At 43.7% G+C, this 23,949-nt stretch overlaps 1 protein-coding gene across 3 annotated transcripts in view; it reads left to right on the top strand.

Moving 5' to 3' along the window:
* gart (phosphoribosylglycinamide formyltransferase) overlaps positions 1 to 23,949 on the top strand; it is a 58,323-nt gene that overhangs the window by 20,743 nt on the left and 13,631 nt on the right. For all 3 annotated transcript variants that reach the window (XM_078232803.1, XM_078232802.1, XM_078232801.1), the window contains exons 3-15: positions 1,766 to 1,861; positions 4,279 to 4,453; positions 7,630 to 7,741; positions 11,109 to 11,177; positions 12,268 to 12,393; positions 15,068 to 15,155; positions 16,220 to 16,305; positions 16,458 to 16,626; positions 18,465 to 18,696; positions 19,500 to 19,594; positions 20,531 to 20,640; positions 20,766 to 20,964; positions 22,905 to 23,156. In XM_078232803.1, coding sequence (XP_078088929.1) covers positions 1,766 to 1,861; positions 4,279 to 4,453; positions 7,630 to 7,741; positions 11,109 to 11,177; positions 12,268 to 12,393; positions 15,068 to 15,155; positions 16,220 to 16,305; positions 16,458 to 16,626; positions 18,465 to 18,696; positions 19,500 to 19,594; positions 20,531 to 20,640; positions 20,766 to 20,964; positions 22,905 to 23,156 — 1,809 coding nt within the window. The remainder of the gene's footprint in view (positions 1 to 1,765; positions 1,862 to 4,278; positions 4,454 to 7,629; positions 7,742 to 11,108; positions 11,178 to 12,267; positions 12,394 to 15,067; positions 15,156 to 16,219; positions 16,306 to 16,457; positions 16,627 to 18,464; positions 18,697 to 19,499; positions 19,595 to 20,530; positions 20,641 to 20,765; positions 20,965 to 22,904; positions 23,157 to 23,949) is intronic.

Raw genomic sequence — 23,949 nt, 5'->3', positions numbered from 1 at the left:
AAAGTTCTTAATTCGTGTGTGCTCTGCCTTGTCTGTTTTAGCGCACAAGAAACAATACTTTTCCCTGTATACTAATACACATGACAACAATAAATCAAATCAAAAAAAGGCAGGCCATTTGTCCACCAAATTGCTGATACTTCATCCTGAGCTGTTTTCTTAGCAGTTTTGTCAGTCATTGCCTTCTACTATCAGGCACGGGATGTAGGTCCCAAGTCTCCCTCAGCTGGAATGGGAATCGAACCCTTATTCTGAAGCACATGCTGGCTAACATTGATGCTGTGGAGCCTGCTTAAATCTTTGTGGGCTGTAGTTTTCAAGATTAAAGTAAAGTTTGTTTATTAGTCACAAATGGTCTTGCATTAACACTGTAATGAAGTTACTGTGAAAATCCCCTAGTCGCCACACTCCGGCGCCTGTTCGGGTACACTGAGGGAGAATTTGGCATGGCCAATGCACCTAACTAGCACATCTCTGGACTGTGGGAGGAACCCGGAGAAAACCCACGCAGACACGGGGAGAATGTGCAAACTCCACACAGACAGTGACCCAAGCCGGGAATCGAACTCGGGTCCCTGGTGCTGTGAGGTAGCAGTGTGCGGGGCATGTTTTCCCTTCGCAGCCGACCACAAGTTTGGGCACTGTTTGTGTTTACCTTATTAAGTCTAGACACTGAATCTGCTTCATATCTGTCTTCTTCCTAATGTGTTTTTCATTGCCTTGTCTTGAAAAAGATGGGAGGTGGGGTTGTGGGAGCCGATGCTTGGTCACTATATGATGATATCCAATCCAGAGTCCAATCACCATGAACATGGGATGTGTTTATGACAAATACTTTCCAGATTAAGGAATTTTAGAATCTTAGTCCTGAGTTTTTAACACATTTAGAATTTAATTATGCTGAGTCATGGGAGTTTATCCTTGTGTGGCATAACATCAGAGAATCTTTTATTTCAGATTTCCAGCTTTCATTTCTTAAATATATTTAACCTGTTAGTTAGAGTTTGCAATTTTAATCTGAGGGCCAAGGGGGTTATTGCAAAACACTGACATTGTTCACCTGGCCTCGACAATGTTGCTGCATTCAGACCTTCGGTTATCTGTGATTTTTAGATAGCCCTTTTGATGTTGACTATTTAAACCTATACAGGTCAGTAAATGACCCACTTGATATAAGCAGAGCAGTTACATTTGGGGGCAAAGAAATACTTTTCATACAATCTTATTAAGGGTACGGATGATGCTGAATGAATGTATGGTTGTGTCAGACTAACTGAACCAATGTTGCCCCACACTTTTGCCCTGGAGGAAGTCACAAAGTTGCTTTTGACGAATCCCACTAAATCGGAAATGCTTGGAAGGACAGGCAGAATTTTACAGCCCCTCCAGCCGATGGGATTTTCCAGTCCCGCCAAAGTCAATTTTGAACGGCTTGCTTGCAGTATTTTACAGCTCCGACCCTACCGTGACGGCCAGAAGATTCCACCCTGAGTTTGAGAGTGGAACAATATGGGTATAAAACAGAGGCAAAAATACGAACTGCTGCCCTTCTCTGACTGCTATCCTTGGATGAATTGGGCACTAAATTGTCATCGGCTTTTAATTCAGGTTTCACGAACACCAGAGGTCCTGGCTTATATTTGCTGATGGGAAGATGCGAGATTTTATTTCTCGTAAACTGTAAAGCCAAAAGGTCAAGATGGCAAAGATAATTTAATGATTTAATATATTGTGAAAACTGTTGTTTCTCTTTTTCTCCTTGCAGCTGTATCTGTCAGCAATCATACAATTCTTGCCCAATACTGCAAAGATCACAACATTGGCCTGGTGGTGGTTGGGCCAGAGGCTCCGCTCGCTGCAGGTAAGCACAAGGCTCCTGAAGTTGTGCCATAGCTTTCAGTTGCTTGACACGTTTGTTTGAAGTTTGTGCTTCCAGTATTTAGGTGGAATCATTCACTCTTTAAAATAAATTCATTGCTCTCCTTTTGGGCTGTTTAACAAAAATGCGTTGTCTTGCTCACCAGTATCTCAGCATAAATTTAGGCCCTGGATCTATTAAAACTACTGGATCCTTGTAAATACAGTAATCCAAATGACGGTTCAGGTTAATAATTCTTTTATACATTCATCCACAAACCTAGTGCTGATAACTTTGACTCAAACATTTTTTTTCCAAGTAACTGCAGAACTCTCTTCCATCTTCCCCACCCTCTAGGGTGGAATTTAATGTAGGTAAATGGGGATCCTGCCCGCTGGCTGCTAAGAGCCCCGTATCACACTTTTGGGAAAGCCTGTCAAATTAGGCACTAGGTGGGCCTTCTCCGGGATCAAGGACCCCAGGGACAGAATTCCCACTCTTTGAGAGCTGCCGGACAATTGGAGATCAGCAGCTGCGCGTTGCTTGGGGTGAGTGATTGCAGGAGGGGGGTTACGGAGAATGGAGGGGGCTCAGCAGCGAGGGGAGGAGGGTGGCTCTCAGTGCCCTTCCACTTGTCAATGGCAGGCCCCGTGGTTGGGCACTGAGTCATAGACTCCTACCTACAGTGCCGAAGGAGACCATTCGACCCATCGAATCTGCACTCGATTCTCTGACAGAGCATCTTACCCAGATCCTACCCCATAACCCCACAAATCTCAGACAGTCACCCAAGGCCGGAATTGAACCTAGTCTCTGGCGATGTGAGGCAGCGGTGCAATCCATTACGCCACCGTGTCTGACAGCAAGAGACTGCCCTGGAAACCCACAAGCAGTCTCGTGGGGGTTTGCTTTTCTGGGCTTAAATGGGGCAGAGGTGGGAAGGCAGCTGGTAACCGACATGGTACCATCCCACCCAATTAACTGCAACCCGTGCCACTAGCAAAATTGCCTCGGAGTGTGCCCTAATCTCCACTGCATTGAATTGGTGCGCAGGAGTGCAGGAATGATGCTCGTTTATTTGTCTCATTTTTAGTTCTCACTTTCTTTTGGAGAAACAGCTTGTTTAGGATCCAGACCTTCCAGAAATTGCTGGGAATTTGTTGGGGTTGAAACTCATCCCACTGCCCTGATGGGGGATTATTGTGGAATGAGCAAGATTAGCCACCAATATCGGGGTGTATTCTGATTCCAGGAGGTCCAATCATTGGCGAGCAGGGTGGAAGGTTTGGTATGCTGGGAGAAAACAATCCTGCACCTCTTGGCCCATGGGCTATGCTGGAAAGGCACTTCACTATTCCATGCAGCAGTCTTAGTTCCCCCTTAACCACTGGATTTGTTTACCTGGACAACTCATAGCCTGGGAATAGTCATCTTGTCCACCCACAGTCCTGCTTCCAATAAACCCAAAGGCGGGCTGCTGGAGGCATTTTGAGGTTGGGTTTGAGATTTCTAAAATGTTCACATCCCAACTTCCTGACTCACTCCCAACCATCTCAGAACAGATGCTACACCGCCTGGCCTGTCAATCAAAGCAATACAATAGTTTTATTTAACTCCCACTGACACCTGCAGTCAGTTTTTCTCTCAAACCAAAGAACAGGGGATTTTAAAAAAAAAACCCCTTCAGATCATGAAAGTTAAACAGATTTTATCCACCCTTCCACATCTACTCCATTAACCCATGACTCCTCCTACGGGTTAAGGCCCTTGTAAATGCTAAAATAGTTTGTATTCAGCACTGAGTTCAATGGTCCCTGCTGAGTTGGGGTTTCCCGCATGTGTGAATTACACACTTCTTCTCTCTCCCCTCCTGGCAAACATTGTGTCTGTTGGTAGTGGGGCAGGACGCCTCCTCCCCCCCCCCCCCCCCCCCCCCCCCCCTGTTTTTGAAGGTTCATGGACTTGTGAAGATTTCGCGAAAATCCTGCCCTTAATCACAAAAGTGTTAATGTTCTTTCAAAGTAGTGTTCTATTTCTGACCTTTCACTCAGTGAATGACTTCCATGTCTACAAAGGCTGAGACGGGGATAATAATCCAGGATTCCTAACAATGCCCATCCAGTGACAATGTACTTGTGTGAATGTTGATTGGGTTTGACTGTGATTTTCTTTTTCTTTTGCCGTTATGACCATTCTGTCGAAGGCCAGGGAATTGCACTGGGTAAATTGCTCTTTCCGAGAGCTAGTATGGACACAACGGGCTGAATAACCTGTGCTATAACCATTCTCTTGATTTCCCACTCCCACCCACCTTCAATGTGCTCCAGCGCAAGTCACTTGTCTTTGGAAGAGGAGGATGGAACGAGAAGGAGGAAATTGGAAGATAAACTTCTAAAAAGCTGTTTGTTGATGTTCTTCAGGAATTGTCGATGACTTGACAGCTGCTGGAGTGAGATGTTTTGGCCCGTCAGCCAAGGCAACACAATTGGAAGCTAGCAAGCATTTTGCCAAAGACTTCTTGGATCGACATGATATCCCCACTGCTCGATGGAAAGCCTTTACAGACCCCGAGGAAGCATGTAACTACATCCAACAGTAAGAAGGGTGTTCATCTACGTAGTGTGCGCATTAAATTGAGATTTTTCTAGAATGCTGAAGACCTTCCTATTAATGTTAATATTGTCATGTGACTAAGCCTCTGCAACTTCTTGTTGTTAGGGACCAGATCAGAAACCCCAAGGCATATTATGAAGTTAGACTCAAACACAACTATTTTTTATTTTGGCATTAGTGTGAGGATAAGGTATTTCACTCCAGGTGTGATTCTATTGACAAACTAGGAATCTTATATCAAAACAAATTTTGTTCAATAATACAGTTTAACTATAAAAAATTAATTAGTTTAATCTTTACCAATTGAAATACTTAAACATGACAAAGTATAATTCTTAACTGCTAACCAATCTCTATTAGTTCCAATTTAAGCAATATTCCTCATAGACTTAAACTCTCTTCAAAATCAGTTAGCAAACAACACAAACTTTTGTGCTGGTATGTGGGCTGCCAATCCTCAAACCTACAGAACACCTCTGGAGAAAGAGACCCATTTCTCCTAGCAGGTCCCAAACAGCAGAATCCAGAGAGTGAGAGAGAAGCAGAAACTAACTATTTTCCTTGTAAGCTTAACTTCTCCCATTAGGACCTCACTCTGTCTCTTGTCAATCAACTTAATGAAAACTCTACGCTGAAACTCCAGGGGAAAAACCAAAAATGCATCAGATCAGATTAATACAAACACACCATTAGCTAAGATCAATTATTAGTTTGCATTCTCAGCATGAGAGTTGCCTGGTGCAGACAAATCAGCACCATGTAAAGAGAGCTGAATTCTACACATACCCCTTACAAGAAACATGATAAAAATACATTTCTTAATGGCACAGTATTGTCACAGTGTTTACCACATCAGTGTAAATGTTAAGATGCAAAGCTTAATATTTCAAATGGTGGTCTTGCAACTAAAACTTAATCGCCTGGAAAAATTTGAATTACTAGAGTCAGAGGTTTACAGCATGGAAAAAGGCCCTTCCGCCCAACTTGTCCATGCTGCTCAGTTTTCCCAATTGCCTGCGTTTGGCCCATATCTCTTTACACCAATGTGTAGGAGCATTTTTCAGAGACTATTTATTATGCTGGCTTTTGCTTAATTATGGCTCAGCTTTCACAAAGACTTGCAGAAACTCTGGTTAAAGACGTTTCTTTATTTTCCAAACTGGTTCAATGTATGAGGGAGAGAGGTTTGGGGCAGTTCCAAATCGCAATGAAATTACATCACTCTCGGTATTACAATTATGCAATTTTCAAAAATCATTTGCTCATCCCAGCTGGGTATGAGCCAATCATTATTAGTATTCATTATTTTACCTTGACCAATAACATTTACTCTCTGACAGCATGGGGCTACCTGAGTTCGCAGACTTTGAAAGTCTTTCTCACAGTCACTTGACACGCTTCCCACAGACTTTATCTGGTGTAATGCATGTCCTATTCATTAAACTGTCTGAGACCTGTGGCATTGTTCTTGGCTAGTGAATACTCTATTCATTAGGGCCGTCTGGAGACACTGGTAAAAATTGCTGTTCCCTTCGCTTAGTAGCTGCATTGTTCTGAAGAATGTGGTTCTTTTTACTTGACTACGTCCTATAATGCCATGCAGCTTTGTGTTATTAGCCATTATGTAGAATATAATGTTTTCAAAAATACACGTCTAAATTCTCTAATATTGGTTATATGTGTTTCTATGCAAATATTACCATTGTAAACTATATTCCAGGCACTTTATGACTTTTCTATACTCTATTCACTCTGATCTGATCTAACCTGACCTGTTACCCTTTTAATCCCAAATTATTCTTGACTCCCTCTTATATAATCTTATACATGTAACTGTCTAAATGCTTTTTAAAATACAAAATTGTACTCGCCTCTGCTATTACCATTGGCAGCTTGTTCCAGATACTTACCACCCTCTATGTGGAAAAAGTTGCTCCTCTGGACCCTTTTGTATCTCCCCTCTCACCTTAAACCTATTCCCTCTAGTTTTAGACTCCTCTACCTTTGGGAAAAGATGTTGACTATCTACCTTATCTATGCCCCTCATTATTTTATAGACCTCTATAAGATCACCCCTAAACTTGCTACGCTCCAGGGAAAAAAGTCCCAGTCTAACCAGTCTCTCATTATAAATCAAATCATCAAGTTCAGGTAGCATCCTAGTAAATCTTTTCTGTACTCTTTCTAGTTTAATAATATCCTTTCTATCATAGGGTGACTAGAACTGTACAAAGTATTCCAAGTGTTGCCGTCTTGTACAACTTCAACAAGATGTCCCAACTCCTGTATTCAATGTTCTGACCAATGAAACCAAGTATGCCAAATGCCTTCTTCACCATCCTATCCACCTGTGACTCCACTTTCAAGGAGCTATTAATCTGTACCCTAGACCTGTTTGTTCTGTAACTCTCCCCAACACCCTACAATTAACTGAGTAAATCCTGCTCTGGTTCAATCTACCAAAATGCATCACCACGCATTTATCTAAATTAAACTCCATTTGCCATTTGTCAGCCCACTGGCCCAATTGACCAAGATCCCATTGCAATCCTAGATAACCTTCACTGTCCACTCTGCCACTAATCTTGTTGTCATCTGCAAACTTACTAACCATACCTCCTAAATTTGCATCCAAATCATTATATAAATGATAAATGACAGTGGTCCCAGCAACGATCCCTGAGGCACATTGCTGGTCACACAGGTCTCCAGTTCTACAACCGCCTCTGTCTTCTGTCATCAAGCCAATTTTGTATCCAATTGGCTACCTCACCCTGGATCCTGTGAGTTTTAACCTTGTGCAACAACCTACCGTGCGGTACCCTGCCAAAGGTCTTTCCAAAGTCCATGTAGACAACTTGTCCTCGTGTTTTTGCCAGTCAGGAAATCCAAATTCTATTTAGTCACAAAATTGAAGAAAATGATTTGAGGCTCCACTACTGTTACTAAAATAGGTTTGATTAAAACCCGAAGCAGAATATAAGAAGTACACCATTAGCCCTTGCACTTTGCTCTGAAATGTTTCCTCGTGTGTGCATACACTACATGTTACTTCTTGAAAACCTCTTAAACAGGGAATACCATGCATGGTGCAGAGAAGGAAAATTTCAAGGAAAACCCCATACCTTGTAATGGATTTCTTGTTGCTTTTCTTTCAGGGCTGATTTCCCCGCACTGGTAGTAAAAGCAAGTGGCTTGGCAGCTGGGAAAGGTGTTATCGTGGCAGCTGATAAAGGAGAGGCTTGCAAAGCAGTCCGTGATATAATGCAGGTATGTTACCATAGAGTTTTGTGTAAGGTTTTATTCTTTCAAAAATATGCGGTTTTCAGTGAATGAAAGGAACACTCCTTCATTTTAAGTTTATTTATTAGGCTTACATTAACACTGTAATGAAATTACTGTAAAAATACCGGCGCCTGTTCGGGTACACTGAGGGAGAATTTAGCATGGCCAATATACCTAACCAGCACGTCTTTTGGACTGTGGGAGGAAATCGGAGCATCTGGAGGAAACCCACGTAGACACTGGGAGAACGTGCAGAATCCGCACAGTGACCCAAGCCGGGAATCGAATCCGGGTTCCTAGTGCTGTGTTGCAGCAGTGCTAACCACTGTGTCACCTGGTTATGGTTCCTTCCAAGGCCTCCTCTTTGAGGACCCGTGTGACAACAGTTGTATTTTCGCTCCATGTAACCTCGACGCTAAGCAGCTGCTTCAGATCCTATTGCTTCCAGTAACTTGCTAAACAAGAGCGTGAGAGGGAGAAATGTGTTTACTGTGCACAGACATGCGTCGATTCACAAGGGCAGGCGGCGCCGTGGGTCACGGGGCAATCTCTGTGATATCAATGCGGAAAACAGTTCAGGTTATGAAAAAGGAACTGGGGACAAGAATACATTACGAGGAACCACACACACTACTGAAGACTGTGAAAGTGGCAACAGAAAAAACCACTGGAAATTAAAATTGCAGAGTACAAATGATTTGTGAAAGGTGAAAAGGGAAAACCGGGAGTGGAGTGGCTGTGAACTTAATAGGGAAAACATATGGCTGTAGAAAAAGATGGAAAGCTAGACAAAAATAAAATTCGTACAGATGGAGATTAAGATGATTAACGATCAAGCACACTAAGTATAGTTTACATGTTATCTCATGGTGGAAGAGATATGCAAACGAATTAAGGAAATAAGTTTAAAATAATAATAACCTTGGGCAATTTCAACAATCTTTATTAATTGGCTAGAGGTGGTAGGAAAAGGCTTTAGGGAATAGAGTTCCTGCACTGTGTGTACAGGACTCCTTTCTAACCTGGTCTACAGAAAGCACAACAAGGGAAGAATCATTACTGTATCCAGTTATGGGGAATGAACTAGGGCACTTTAAAATGTACAGGCAGGGGAACATCTGGGCAATAGTGACCAAAATATTATACATTTTTTAATGTAATTGAGAAGGACATGTATATAATGTAGACCAGGGCAGCAGATTGGAGAAAAGCCAATTTTGAGGGTTGCGAATAGAGCTTTGGAAAGTAAAATGGAAAACAATTGCAGTGAACAATGTTGTAGAACAGTAATGCCAAATATTGAAAATGGTGTTGAACAAAACGCAGGGAAAATAGATTCTGTTTTTAAAAAAAATTTTAAAAAGCTAAACAGTAATGAGTTACTTTGGATGAATAAAGACATAAGGAACACACTGGGGATTAACAATAGAGACATTCACAAAGTATATTGACAGCAAGTTAGAGAATCACGAGGCAGAATATGAAGAAATTAGAAAATAAAGTTTTATTTTAAAACAGTAGCAAAGAGGATGCATCAAATTAAATTATCTAGGGAGCAGAAAACAAAATGGTAAATATTTTGCAGGCACATAGGAAGAAGAAAGTCATGATGGCAATGGAGTCACAATTTATTTTTATTCATTTATGGGACATGGGCGTCGCTGGCTGGCCAGTATTTATTACCTATCCTTAATGGATAGAACATAATGGAAAGAATCATGTTGGCAACAATAGAAAAATGGCAGAAATATTAACAAATAATCAGGGTGGCATGGTGGCACAGTGGTCAGCACTGCTGCCTCACAGCGCCAGGAACCCGGATTCGATTCCTGGCTTAGGTCACTGTCTGTGTGGTGTTTCACGTTCTCCCCGTGTCTGTGTGGGTTTCCTCCGGGTGCTCCGGTTTCCTCCCACAGTCTGAAAGATGTGCGGGTTAGGTGCATTTGACCTGAACAGGCGCCGGAATGTGGCGACTAGGAGAATTTCACAGTAACTTCATTGCAGTGCTAATGTAAGCCTTACTTGTGACTAATAAATAAACATTTCTTTTCCATGTTTACAAGGGAAATGGGGCAGGTGAACATGACATCAAGTGAAGAGATTAGAAATTAGATAACTGTATTTGAAATAAGTGAAATACTACATAAACAAACCTTGTCAAACATGCAGTCTGCCACTCAAAAGTAAATGTTGGGTGGGATTCTCTGGCCGCACTCACCTCAAAACTGGAGAATCCTGCCTGAGATCAATGCACCTTTGCATGGTCCGCCTCCCGCCCGCTACAATTCCCGTGGCAGGCACGGAGATAAAAATAGTGGTGTGAGTTTCTACAAGGTTATGTTTGTTTGTCAAAAATTGGACAAACCAGCAGACGCAATCGAGCAGGCATTGTGTTAAATGTAAATTGAGTTTCTGTCATGTTTGACACTGGTTTAGAAAGCATCGTACTGGAAGCTTGCCTCATTCACAAAGCTGAACATGCTCCTGATCGAATTCCAAACCATGGTGATTGTCCGCCACTAATTGTGCAATTTGGGGGACCTTCAAAGAAGCTCTGAAGATTCTGCTTTGTCGATGCTGGTTCACCAATTGGCATTTTTTAATAACATTTTATAAAAGATGCTTCATTTATAAACTGGCTGCTGTACATCTATGATTCTGCATTGGCTTTTTTGCAAGTCATCTTCAGTTATTTGAAGTCAGGCCACTCTTGGTACGGACGCTGATTAAAAATAATTCCATTATTTCGAGAAGATCGGGGTGGGGGGGCGGGGGTGACACCGGGGCTGGCCAGGGGAGGACTGGGAGGCCAGCAATCAGTCGGTAGGCCAGCGATGGGGGTTTGCGAGGTTGGCCTGCGATCTGGAGGCTGGCAATGGGGGCCACGGCGTCGATCTCCACGCTGACAGATTGGCACAGTGGCCCGCTCAGTGCTTATGCTGCCGGCCACTCGGGTGGGAATAGGACCCGGCTACAGATTTCCAAAGTGAATCCCGCTAGGGCTCTCTGTGATGCACTGAGTGTTGGAGATTCGTTCTGAAAATCACACTAAAAAAACCAGCGGGATTTACTCCCGTTTTCCTGTACGTCAAGAACTTTGAATTTGTTTAGCAGAATCCTGGCCCTTATCATCAAAAAAGAAATGCTTTGTTGGAGGTGCTTTTTGTACTAATTTTGCTCTGCTCTTTGAAGATTATGTCTTTTTTTGGGTACAGTTCCAAATGTCTGAACCTAAATTTTTCATTATCAGTTTAGTAATTCAAATGTAGTTTTAACAATTAATCTGCTTGGGCCTTTTTCAACTGGTATGCTGAGCTATATGTACTTATATTTGTATTTTCTTTTTAAAAAGGAAAGGGCCTTTGGTACTGCTGGTGAAACTGTGATTGTGGAGGAGCTTCTTGAAGGAGAGGAAGTTTCTGTAAGTAAGGCTTGTGCCTTTTGCCAGCCTATTTATAAATTGAAGTTTTTGTTTATGTTTTTCATTGCCAAGTTCATCCAATTGTACATCCAGAGTAGACTCAATGTGGGTTATATACCCTGAGTAGCTCGGATAAAAGTTATACCTGGACCTGGAAGATCAGATTCCAGGGAATCATTCAATCATTAACCAAATTTTAACTTGCATATCTGGTTTACCAAACGGATTCCTGGGATGGCAGGGCTGATGTACGAAGAGAGATTGAGTCATTTAGCATTGTATTCACTGCAGTTCAGAGGATTGAGGGGGGAATCTCATAGAAACCTATAAAATTCTAACAGGATTTGACAGGGTAGATGCACAAAGGATGTCCCCGATGATAGGGGACAAGAACCAGAGGTTGCAGTTGCGTTTACAATAGAGACAGAGATAAGGAGAAATATCTTCACTCAGAGAGTGGTCAGCCTGTGGAATTTGTTACCAGAGAAAATAATTGAGGCCAAAACATTGTATGTTTTCAAGAAGCAGTTAGATATAGTACTTGGGGTGAAAGGGGGGGTCAAAGGATATGGGGGGGGGAGAAGGTGGGATTGGGCAGAATGGTGGAGCAGGCTCGAAGGGCCAAATGGCCTCCTCCTGCTCCTATTTTCTGTTTTTATATCAGCCCAACACTTTAGACAGAGCTCCAATGTGCTGCACCACAGAATGATGGGAAATCAGGTTGTGCCAGGGTACTGTGCAATGAATTACTGGACTGAGACATGACATTACAGAGAGTTCCAGAGCGGAGACCATTAATTTCCCCTCCAGGTGCCCTGCATTGAGAGCAGTTGCCAAGGGCATGTTGTCCAGTGGTGGTGCGATATTCTAGATTACACAGCATTGATTGATTTCTGCTCAATTCAGATCACAAGTATCTCTTTGCACCCCTGTTTACTGCTTTCAGTGCTTTCCCAGCATGTGATTTCAATTGGCTAGGACATCAGGAATCAAGTTTTCATTTTCCTGAATAGCTTGAATCTTGTTCTGAAGTAACTCAGGTGGGCGGCCAACTCTATTATTAAAGTGTAATTCTGATAATGTTGTGCAGTGCCTGTGTTTCAGTGACGGTGTCTCAGTTGCCTGCATGCCACCAGCTCAAGATCACAAACGCTTACTGGATGGGGACCAGGGACCGAATACAGGTGGAATGGGAGCTTATTGTCCTGCCCCTCAGGTAAAATAATATTTGAAGATTAATCTTTGTGATTTTGCAGAAGAATTTTGACAGTCTGGTTACACCTAGTGGAATTGTAATCTACTGTTTTCTGCAGTACTTCAGCTATCTATTGTTGACTCTGTCTACACTTCCTGTTGCCTCAGCAAAGCAGCCAGCATAATTAAGGACCCCGCACACCCCGGACATTCTCTCTTCCACCTTCTTCCGCCGGGAAAAAGATACAAAAGTACCAACTGACTCAAGAACAGCTTCTTCCCTGTTGCTAGCAGACTTTTGAATGAACCTACTTTATATCAAATTGATCTTTCTCTGCGCCCTATGATTGTAACGCTACATTCTGCGCACTCTTGTTTCCTTCTCCCCTATGTACTCTATGAATGGTATGCTTTGTATAATGCGCAAGAAACAATACTTTTCACTGTATCCCAGTGGAATTTGCGAATATGACTAGTCAGTCAAATTTAAATGAGTTAAAACAGCCAGTGTCCCTTGCCTGCAACGACCATGTTGCCATTCCACAGGCAGCAATTTTAACCTGCTCCTCTGAGCAGTTGAGAGAAGCTCCCGGAAGGCAGCAGGAATCTTCTCCGAAAATGTAGAGGCATTTGATGATGCCATCAGGACTGTGCTGCAGTTTTTAACTGGAGGCTTGCATTAACAATATTGGGCTTCCTTGCTTGGCCAGCCAAGTGTTCCTCTGGGACCCTATTAGGATACCTTGAGCCTGCCCCACTTCAGGCTTTCTTCGCTTTACCACTGTGTCATTCAGTATACACCGCCTCCGTCCCCACCCCCGGCCATTCCTTCCTCCACGCAACCCAAAATCACTTAGCTGAGTGCTGGGACCATTATTCCAGGTCCCTGGCAGTGAATATCCTGCCAGCTAGAATCGTGCACCCTGACACCTTACCAGCTACTTGTGCAGTGGATGGACGGGCCTGATGCAGGTGAAGTGGTTAAAATCTCCCAGGTCTCCTGGGTGTGGCCATCTGCCTCAGACCCACCATATAAATCAGCTCTTGGACTTCATTGGTTCCTGACTTTGTGAATGCCGCCCAGTCCTTCACGCAAGCCAGCCTCCCATCCACTGAATCTGTCTACACTTCCTGCTGCCCCGGGAAAGCGGCCAGCATAATCAAGGACCTCACACACCCCGGACGTACTCTTCCACCTTCTTCTGTCGGGAACAAGATACAAAAGTCTGAGGTCACATACCAACCCGACTCGAGAACGGCTTCTTCCTTGTTGCCATCAGACTTTTGAATGGACCTACCTTATATTACATTAATCTTTCTCCACACCCTATAATTGTAACACTACATTCTGCACCCTCTGTTTCCTTCTCCCCCATGTACTCCATGAACTTTGTGCACAAGAAACAATACTTTTCGCTGTATCCCAATAAATGTGACAATAATACCTCAAATCATTGATTGTGAGTGAGATGTTCTAAGATTGTATACAAAACTTGTTGCGATGATTTCCATTCTAATTTATTCTTTGCTGGGACCTCACTTTTAGGATTTTTTTGTCATCATTTTCACCTATAACGTAGTCTGTTAAAATCCAGACTTGGAATCATTATGATTACTCAAACAATTCCTTTCACTTAAGTAATTTCTTTGGCTTAATTTCTTTCACTTAATCTTATCAATTAAAGAAAAGGTACTGTTTCCTGAGCTGAGTTGTTGATTTAAAGAACTCCCCCAAACTCTGTTGGTAGCACTCTCGCCTCCAAGTTCAACGGTTCTGGGGTTCAGATCCAACTCTTAAGAACTTGAGCACAAACATTTAGGCTGACATTGCAGCATAATACTGAGGGAGTGCTACACTGTTGGAGGAGCCAGTTTCGGATGGCGTCGTTCTCTCAGTCTGATCTGGTCATTAATACATTGCTGTTTGTGTGTGTTTGCTGTGGGTACTTTAGCTGCCTTACAACTTCAAAATTACTTCTTGACTGTAAAGTGCTTTCAGCCGTTTGGTGGTTATGAAAAGCGTTATATAAATGCAAATTTCCTTCTTCAAACAAGCTTGTATTTGCCAATTGTTCACCAATCTTCCTTGGAGAGGCGGTGATAATGAGCAATTACAATCTGTCGCTAATCATAGAGTCCCTACAGTGCAGAAGAAGGCCATTCAGCCCATCAAACCTGCACCGACAACAATCCCACCCAGCCCCTATCACCATAAACCATTACCGTACTAATCCCCCTGACACTAAGGGGCAATTTAGCATGGCCAATCGACCTCAGCCACACACCTTTGAAGATGTGGCAGGAAGCCGAAAGCTTAACCAATTTCTGGCCACCACAGCCAGTTTGGATACATAGTATATGAATGCGAATTATATTTCATATATTTTTTATATTTATTTATTAGTCACAAGTAGGCTTACGTTAACACTGCAATGAAGTTATTGTGAAAATCCCCTAGTTTCAAATCCCACCCTGGCAGATGGTGAAAATTATTCCACTCTTGCAAGTGTCAGTGTCACTGCAAATGCATTCTTTCAGATAATTCAAATAAACAACATCCAGGAAATTAATTTCCTGGTACTGGTTATGGGACTTCATGGATTTGCATCCGAGTCATTGCTCAGATGATGACTGGTCTGCCAGCTGTTTTCGGCCTGGGTTGGATTTTCTTTTATATTTTGGTTGTGGCTTTTTAGGTTTCCAAAAACCTTCTTCAAATGATCAAGGAAAACGTTCTTCAGAAAACAGTTGATGGCATGAGACAAGAAGGAACCCCTTATGTTGGTGAGTGTTGCTTTATTTTGTAGGCCAATGTTGTAGGTTGGAGCCTCAGACCTTCAGAGTGAACAAAGTGCTCTAACCAGAACAGTGAGTAAAGGCACAGCCCTTTGTAAAGTTGAACCGGAGGGATCCAAGCTCGTTTTACATCTGGGCTGAGTGAGTTAGCTGATCTCAGCTGAGACAGTGATTCAAGCAGTTGCATAGTGGTATTGTCGCTGTCTAGAGTAATGTCCTGTGGACCCAGGTTCATTCCCACCATGGCAGATGGTGAAAGTTGAATTCAATAAAAATCAGGGATTAAAAACCATGAAACCATTGTTGATTGTCCATCTGGTTCACTAATGCCCTTGAGGGAAGGAAATCTTTCATGCTTACCTGGTCTGGCTCATGTGATTCCATATCCACGGCAATGTGGTTGACTCTTAAATCCCCTCAGGGATGGGCAAAAGATGCTGGCCCAACCAGCGACGCCCACATCCCATGAAATTAATTTTTTTTAAACTCCAAGTTAGGTAGGAGAAAATCAGCAAAAAATGCCTACGCCCTAATATTGTGGTGACTCCCACAAGAAAGTTGATGTAGTAGGGCGCAGGAATGGACTGAGCAGTAGTCAAATGGCACTCATGATCAAGGCTGACACTGATGGTGATGACGCATGCACTGTAACCTAACACCTTCATGAGAATTGAGAAAATGAGAGTGTATGTTGCTAAACTTTGAATTATTTTAATGACTTCAGTTCTGGGTGCTCTTCATAGCGTGGATGTTTTTCCAGGTAATGGGGGGGTGAAAAAGCAATCTATTGATTATGGAACTGGACCTGTGTGCTGTACATCTGTAGGCCTTTTACTATTTTTTAGGTGGCCTTACTTCAATAGCAGGATATTTACTTTTGCCCTTATTGTACAAATGTAGTGTACAAATATTGCAACACAGTTCCATCCTTCAATCAGTATTCACATTTGTGCCATCAATAGAGAAGTCCATGAGGTGATCAGACACTGAAATACCATTGAAATGAGAGAGAGCTGTATGAAGCAAACCACATGTTCTCCCTTTCCCCACAGGAATACTGTATGCAGGGTTGATGCTCACCCAAGATGGACCTAAAGTGTTGGAGTTTAATTGTCGCTTTGGTGATCCAGAATGTCAGGTAGTATGACTGTGGCCCTGTAGTCTGTCTGAGATACATGCTTTGATGTAAAGCACAAGTCTACATTACCTAATGTGTCTTCATATTGATTATTTTTCCCTTTTATCCTTTTAAGCTGAGAAATCTCATTTTGACCCTTGGCTGTGTTTCAGGTCATTCTTCCCTTACTAAACAGTGACTTGTATGAAGTTGTGCAAGCAACTGTGGATGGCAAGCTTTCTCGAGCCATGCCGTCCTGGCTGGAAAACCGCGCAGCTGTGACAGTGGTCATGGCCAGTGGTGGATACCCAGGCAACTACCCAAAGGGCCGTGTGATCACAGGTAGAATCTGCTGTACAGAAAAGCTGTATTAAGGCTGGTGAGATGTTACTCGCCATTTTAATGAAGTTGCAGTTCTTTTGTATCAGCTGTGAATCACAGAGGTATATCTGTAAATAATATGGGGAGGGGGTGGGTGGGAGACTTGGGTAAAACTACTTGTCTTTTTGTGGTCTGCGGGTATTTAATTTGCTGTGACGTTTGTATGTTTAAGAAGGGTGTGTTCGGACCCAGAAATTAAACATTCTGCTATTTAGAGTCACAGTTATTATGGCACTGGAGGCCGCCAATTGTCCGTCTGGTACATGCTGTCTTCCTGAACAGCAACTCAGTTATGTAGATTTTTTTATTTATTAATGAAAAATCCACAGCCAATCCCGTAGTGCTCAACACCACAAAGATTGAACAACATAAACTGAAGTATGTGATCCCAAACTTCTTCCCATCCCTGTCCTCTTTTTGTCAAGATTTTGACTATTATCAGGGATATAGTTCCACAAATGTCCACTGGGCTTCTGTTCAAGTTGCCGTTATTCATGGAGCAGCCTTGGTGGTGATTTAGCAACCACTGGATAAACACTCCAGCCAGCAGAGGATGGGGTGGGAGGGAGAGGAGGTTGAAGGAACTTTGTTGTAAAAGCCTTTGGATAGTGACCGCAAAATATCAGTGTGCTGTAGTCGAGGCAATGATCAATTAAAGCCATACAGATGAGGAAAGCTGGGAATGTGTACTGACCCTGGCTCCGTGCTCCTGAATTAAGAAGAGCAATGTTGTCTCAGATTTCTATCCCCTGCTGCAAGTGTGGTATATCTACAATGGACAGGCTTGTGATATTCCTTAATTGGATAGCTTACTGACACTTGGGGCAGAAAATTACGAAGGGGCAAATGGATTGTCCCTCCAGAGGCATCGTCAGTGTGGAGCTGACCCACTTTAATGTGCTGTGGGAAGGCTGAATTGAGGCAGTGTGGGACTTCCGCTCCTCAATGTGGAGCCAGTCCCACCTCAATCGTGTTGGCTGGTAGGCCTGGCAGTGCCAGAAGTACACCAGTGGGCACTGTCGGGACTGCAAGCTGTGGGATCCAAGGAGGGCCATGGATCCCAGAGCAAAGTAAATGGGGCACGGGGGAATTTGGGCAATTTAAGGAGGGGGATGATGGAGGCTGGAGTGGTGTGTGTTATAGAACATGTGGGTAGGAAGAAGTGGGGGTGGGGCGGGGGGGAGTGCTATATCTTAGGAGGGCTGCCCTGCAATGCATAAATGCCCCCGCTTCCACCACTTCCACTTTCAAAAGGTGGCCTGCCTACACCTGCCCGCCCCACCTGTTTTTTGGACTGGGCAGCATGATATTGGGGCCAGTTGTCTTGTTGATCCCTATTTATTCAAATATAATGGGAGGGGGGCTGCCAATTTTGGCATCTACCTATCACCCCTCCCCCATTGAGGGGTGCATGGGAAAGTGGTGGGTAGGCACTCACCCTATTTTGTGCCCCCTGATGTAAACATGCCCCCAGCGGGGGCACGTAAAATGCAGCCCTTGGTCTCCAGAATGCAACACCAAAGAATAGACATTTGAGTCAGATATTGGAGCACCTCTGGTGCTCTTTGTACCTCAGTAAACAGCCACTGCCTTCAGGAGAAGAGATACTGTTGTGAAGAGGAGAGGTAAAAGCCTACAGATTGTAGGAGAAGGCAGGACTGGGATGGAGGTGAGAAATGTTGAGCCTTCATTTTAACGTGAGGATGCCGGAGGGTAGGGTGGAATAATTACAGCTTGTGCACAAGAACGACTTGATGAACGGCATTTTACTTTGAGCTAAAAAGGACATTATTTTGCAGGTTTGTCACTTGCGAAGGACATGGGTCTACAAGTGTTCCATGCAGGAACTGCACTGAAGGATAAGAATGTTGTGACGAATGGCGGTCGAGTACTTACAGTAACTGCTGTCAGTAAAGACCTGGTCAGGGCGGTGAGAGAAGCCAATAAAGGGACAGAAATTGTTCAGTTCCAAGATGCTGTTTACAGAAAGGACATTGCACATCGAGCCATTGCATTCATTAAGCAGTCCAGGTTTGTGTCTAAACGCAAATCAACTTTGTCTTCACACGTGAGCTGTAGCTCAGCATGGGGTTAGGAGGCAATGCACTCTGCCAAATGGGCAAACGTATTTTTAAAACTATCTACTGTTGTGCTCAGTTTCCACATACTCCTTTCCAGCCAGCACTGTGGCTGTACCTGCACCACATGGACTGCAGAGGTTCAAGAAGGTGCCTTGCCACCACCTTTTTTAGGGCAATTAGGGATGGGCAATAAGTGCTGGCCTAGCCAACAACGCCTCAGAACCCGTGAAAGAAGAAAAAAAGCTGCATTTATCTAATATTTTACTGCAGTGATGTAGGTTCAGAGTAACAAGAGATTATTTAATGCAATTAAAAGTTTATTTGTTAGCCACAAGTAAGGCTTACATTAACACTGCAATGAAGTTACTGTGAAATTAAAGTAGATGTATTAAAAATACTGGTTGAAACTCCATCGATGCCCTTATTGGGTAATTCATTCATCTATACCGTGCACAAACTAACCTGGGTGCGTGCTTGTGCATTGGACAGGATGCACTCTGGGTCAAGTATTGAGATGGCCATGGGAAGGAGGCTGTGACTCTTTTGAGTGCTGATTAATATTGTATAGTTTTCCTTATTTAGGGCTCTTGAGCACCCTGCTCAGCAGTCGTGTGATGAGCTGCAGTGAAAAATGCTTGATATTAAGATTTTAAACAGCTTTTAAGATGAACTTGGATTGTACTTTAGAAAGACAAATCGGTTTTCTCTGTCTGCTGAATTTGTATCCTTCTCTTCACCACCCCCTCCCTGCAGAGGACTGACTTACAAAGACAGTGGAGTTGATATTGCGGCTGGGAATGCTTTGGTCCATGCAATTAAGCCACTTGCAGCAGCTACCTCCAGACCAGGTAGGCAGGTATTTTGTTCTGCTATTCGTTCAGGGGGGTGTGGGCATTGCTGGGCCAGCATTTGCATTAACATGAACACTATAGCACACCCATACATAATGAGCGGTTTGCATGGCCATTTCAGAGGGCAAGTTCCACCTGGACAAATTAATGGGAATCATTGGACACGACAAACAAGTACCTGGTCTCAAACTCAACCCAATCGCTATTGGGTTTCAACCTTCCCAGGAAAGAGTGGTCTGCCCTCAACAGATTCAGGACTGGCTACAGCCGCTGCTTGGTTAACCTCCACAGATGGGGCATTAGTGCCAGTCCCTGGTGTACGTGTGGGAAAGAGCAAACAATGCACCACATCATAGAAGAGTGTCCAATCCACAGACTCAGCAGAGGTCTATCCGCATTCAACACAGCAGGACTGCAAGGAGCTGCTTGGCTTAAGAACATTGCATTTGCTAAATAAATAATAAATTGAAGCTGAGGATTTAAAATGGAATTAGATGAGTACAATTAATTATTTGTTATTATTAGTGTCACAAGTAGGCTTGCATTAACACTGCAATGAAGTTACTGTGAAAATCCCCTAATCGCTATACTCTGGCTCCTGTTCGGGTACACTGAGGGAGAATTTAGTATGGCCAATGCACCTAACCAGCACGTCTTTCGGACTGTGGGAGGAAACCGGAGCACCCGGAGGAAACCCACGCTGACACGAGGAGAATGTGCATACTCCGCACAGACAGTGACCCAAAGCAGGAATCGACTCCAGGTCCCTGGCGCTGTGAGGCAGCAGTGCTAACCACTGTGCCACTGCCCATAATTACCCTGACAAAACAAAATTGAATGTGGAATTAGCTCTGCACGGGCATAGTGGGCTAAATGGTCTCCTCCTCCACAATCTCTCTGATTCTAAGAAATCGTTTTTTCTTTAATTCCCAGGCTGTAATGCTGACCTTGGAGGATTTGCAGGCACTTTTGACCTAAAGGCAGCTGGATATACTAACCCAATCCTAGTCTCTGGAACTGATGGAGTTGGAACCAAACTTAAGGTGTCATTTACGTGTATTTTAACCACAATTGGAATAAAATTGTGACACGCATACATACTATAGTGTTATTAATCTTTTTCCTTTGCATCCCCTTTCTATTCTAACCCTTTTTTGACTGTGGATAGATTGCCCAGATGTGCAATAAACATGATACTTTGGGTCAAGACTTGGTGGCGATGTGCGTAAACGATATTCTGGCTCAAGGGGCCGAGCCACTTTTCTTTCTCGACTACTTTTCCTGTGGTAAACTGGATGTGGGTGTGGCACACACTGTGATTGCCGGTATTGCAGAGGCTTGTAGAATGGCTGGATGTGCGCTGTTAGGTAAGGCACCAATACTGTGGCACGAATACTGTTTCCAATGACGCTGCCTGAAATAAACATACACTCAGAACTATTTTCGAAGTCGATGCGTTACGATTCCAATGAAGGAAGCTCAAGTATTAAGATCTGGTTTGGTTAAGTAATCTTGATTGTCAGGGTATATTTAGGGGTCAATGGTCGTAACATAATTGTGAAATGACAAACTGGCAGTCTTTGTTCAGTGGACGGTTGAGTTACCTCAGGCCTAAGAAGGTTGTGGGTTCAAGCACCTCTTCAGAGTCTTTTGAACACATGATCTGGGCTGACATCTCACTGCAGTCCTGAGGAATTGGCGCACTTCCAGGCAGTGTTAAATCAGATTCTGCCTACCCTTTCACATGGACATAAAAGATCCCATGACTCTACTGAAGATCAATGGAGGACTTCCTGGCCTACATTCATCCCTCAATAAAACAGCTGAACTGGCGATCTAGCTCATCACTGTGGGACCTTACAGTGTGCAAATTGACTCCAGGTTTCTGAGAAAGGACAAGGGAGATTAGATTAGAGCTGGTGGACCCTTCCTTAGTCACTTTTTTCCGTCATGTGCTACATTTTTGATGCAAAGTGGGTTTTTTTTGAGGGGGCGAGGGTGGTGCCATTCCACAGGTACCAGTCTTCCCAGTGAAAACCTCGTTATGCAATCGGAGCATATCACTATTCCGGCTGAGAGGGACAAAATCGGCTGTGGGTGATGGGAAGAATTGAACTCTCCCTAAACCCCTCCATCTGTCTATCCCTCTTCTCCTCAGGACTTACCTTAAAGCCTAGCTGCTTAATCAGGCTTTTTGTCACCTAATCTAATGTCACCTTGTGTAGCTCAGTGTTTGATAATGTTCCTGTGAAGCTCCCTGGAATGTATTAAATAGAATACGTGTCCTTTCAGCCTGACTGACTAACTCTGCTGGTGTTTGTACTCCATTTTCCAGTCTCCTGCCGTTGTTTTTCTCTTGTTTAGCTGTTGTTTCCTTTTGAAACCAGTGAAGCTATTTAAAGTTTCACTTATTAGTGTCACAAGTAGGCTTACATTAACACTGTAATGGAGTTACTGCGAAAATCCCCTAGTCGCCACACTCCGGCACCTGTTCCAGTACACTGAGGGAGAATTTAGCATGGCCAATGCACCCTAACCAGCACATCTTTCTGACTGTGGGAGGAAACCGGAGCACCCAGAGGAAACCCACACAGACATGGGGAGAATGTGCAAACAATCGAACCCAGGTCACTGGCGTTGTGAGGCAGCAGTGCTTAACCACTGTGCCATTATTTGCCTCGACCACTTTCTGTGATAGTAAATTCCACAACTGAACCAGCTTCTGAGTAAACACAATTTTCTCTCATTTCCCTATTGCATTTATTAGTAACTATCTTTGTGTAAATGGCTCCGAGGGTTTGATTCTCCCGCAACTGGAAACATGCTCTCCACATCCACCTTGTCCAACCTATTTAGCAGACTGGTATTTCATTCCTGTGCAGAGTTGCTGAGTTCTCTTACCGTTATTATGACCATTTTAGGTGTGCCTCTCTCAAAGAATCATAGAAACCCTACAGTGCAGAAAGGCCATTTGGCCCATCGAGTCTGCACTGACCACAATCCCACCCAGGCCCCACCCCCATATCCCTACATATTTACCTGCTAATCCCTCTAACCTACGCATCTCAGGACTCTAAGGGGCAATTTTTAGTATGGCCAATCAACCTAACTCGCACATCTTTAGACTGTGGGAGGAAACCGGAGCACCCAGAGGAAACCCATGCAGACACGAGGAGAATGTGCAAACTCCACACAGACAGTGACCCAAGCTGGGAATCGAACCCGGGTCCCTGGAGCTGTGAAGCAGCAGTGCTAACCACTGTGCTACCGTGCCGCCCTACTTATCTACTTATTCGTTTTCTTATAGGGGGAGAGACTGCTGAAATGCCAGGCATGTATTCCCCGGGACAGTACGATTTGGCTGGATTTGCAGTGGGAGCGGTGGAACGTGACCAGATGCTCCCACAGCTGGAGCACATCACCGCAGGTGACGCCATCATTGGTGTTGCTTCGTCTGGTCTCCATAGTAACGGCTTTAGCCTTGTCCGAACTATTTTGGAGAAGTCCTCTATACAGTGCTCCTCGCCAGCGCCGTCCAGCTATGGTGCACAGACGCTCGGTAAGATTCAAAACAAAATGTGGATGATGAGGCCTTCGTTACAAGATAGTAGCATCTTGAACCTGAACTGATTTTTTTTTACATCGGAGAATCTCATTATATGGGCCTCGGGTCTGTGTTGCCCCGTGTGAGCTTTTAGCCGTGCCCTGCGGTTCTCCCACACTGGATGTTCCCCTTATTGAAAGGTAAATAAATATTGCCATCTAGAAGTAAGCAGAAAATTGAGGTCAGTGCATAGCTGTAACCCCTGAAGAAGTCACTAATTGGGCGATGACTGCATCCAAAAATTAAGCAACACATTCAGTGGACAGTATCCCAGTGTATCCACACTTGGACTTCCATTTGTGCATCAAGTTTCTTAAAGGGTGTGGGCTTGAAATTTCTCGGGGGTGGTGGATGCTCGGTCAATGTGTATACTTGAGGCTTGGATAGACTAAGTCTCCAGGTCAATCGAAGGATATGGGATTGGGTAGGAAAGTGAAATTGTATTCAGGGATTGGCAATGATCATATTGAATGACAAAGTACACTTGAGGGGCCAAGTGGCCTACTCCAGTTCCTATTTTTTTGTGTTCTTGTCTGTTGAACTTGGAATATCAAATTTTTAAAAAACTTGTATGAAGAATTGTTACAATTTCTCTTGACACCATAGAACCCCTACAGTGCAGAAGGAGGCTATTCGGCCCATTGAGTCTGCATTGACCACAATCCCACCCAGGCCCTATCCCCATAACCCACGCATTTACCCTAGCTAGTCCCCTTGACACTAGGAGGCAATTTAGCATAGCCAATCC

Source organism: Mustelus asterias, chromosome 17 (assembly GCF_964213995.1).
Source record: "Mustelus asterias chromosome 17, sMusAst1.hap1.1, whole genome shotgun sequence".
In the NCBI taxonomy this organism is placed as follows: Eukaryota; Metazoa; Chordata; class Chondrichthyes; order Carcharhiniformes; family Triakidae; genus Mustelus; species Mustelus asterias.
Note: the sequence above shows the minus strand (reverse complement) of the source record. Positions and strands in the feature narration are given on the sequence as shown.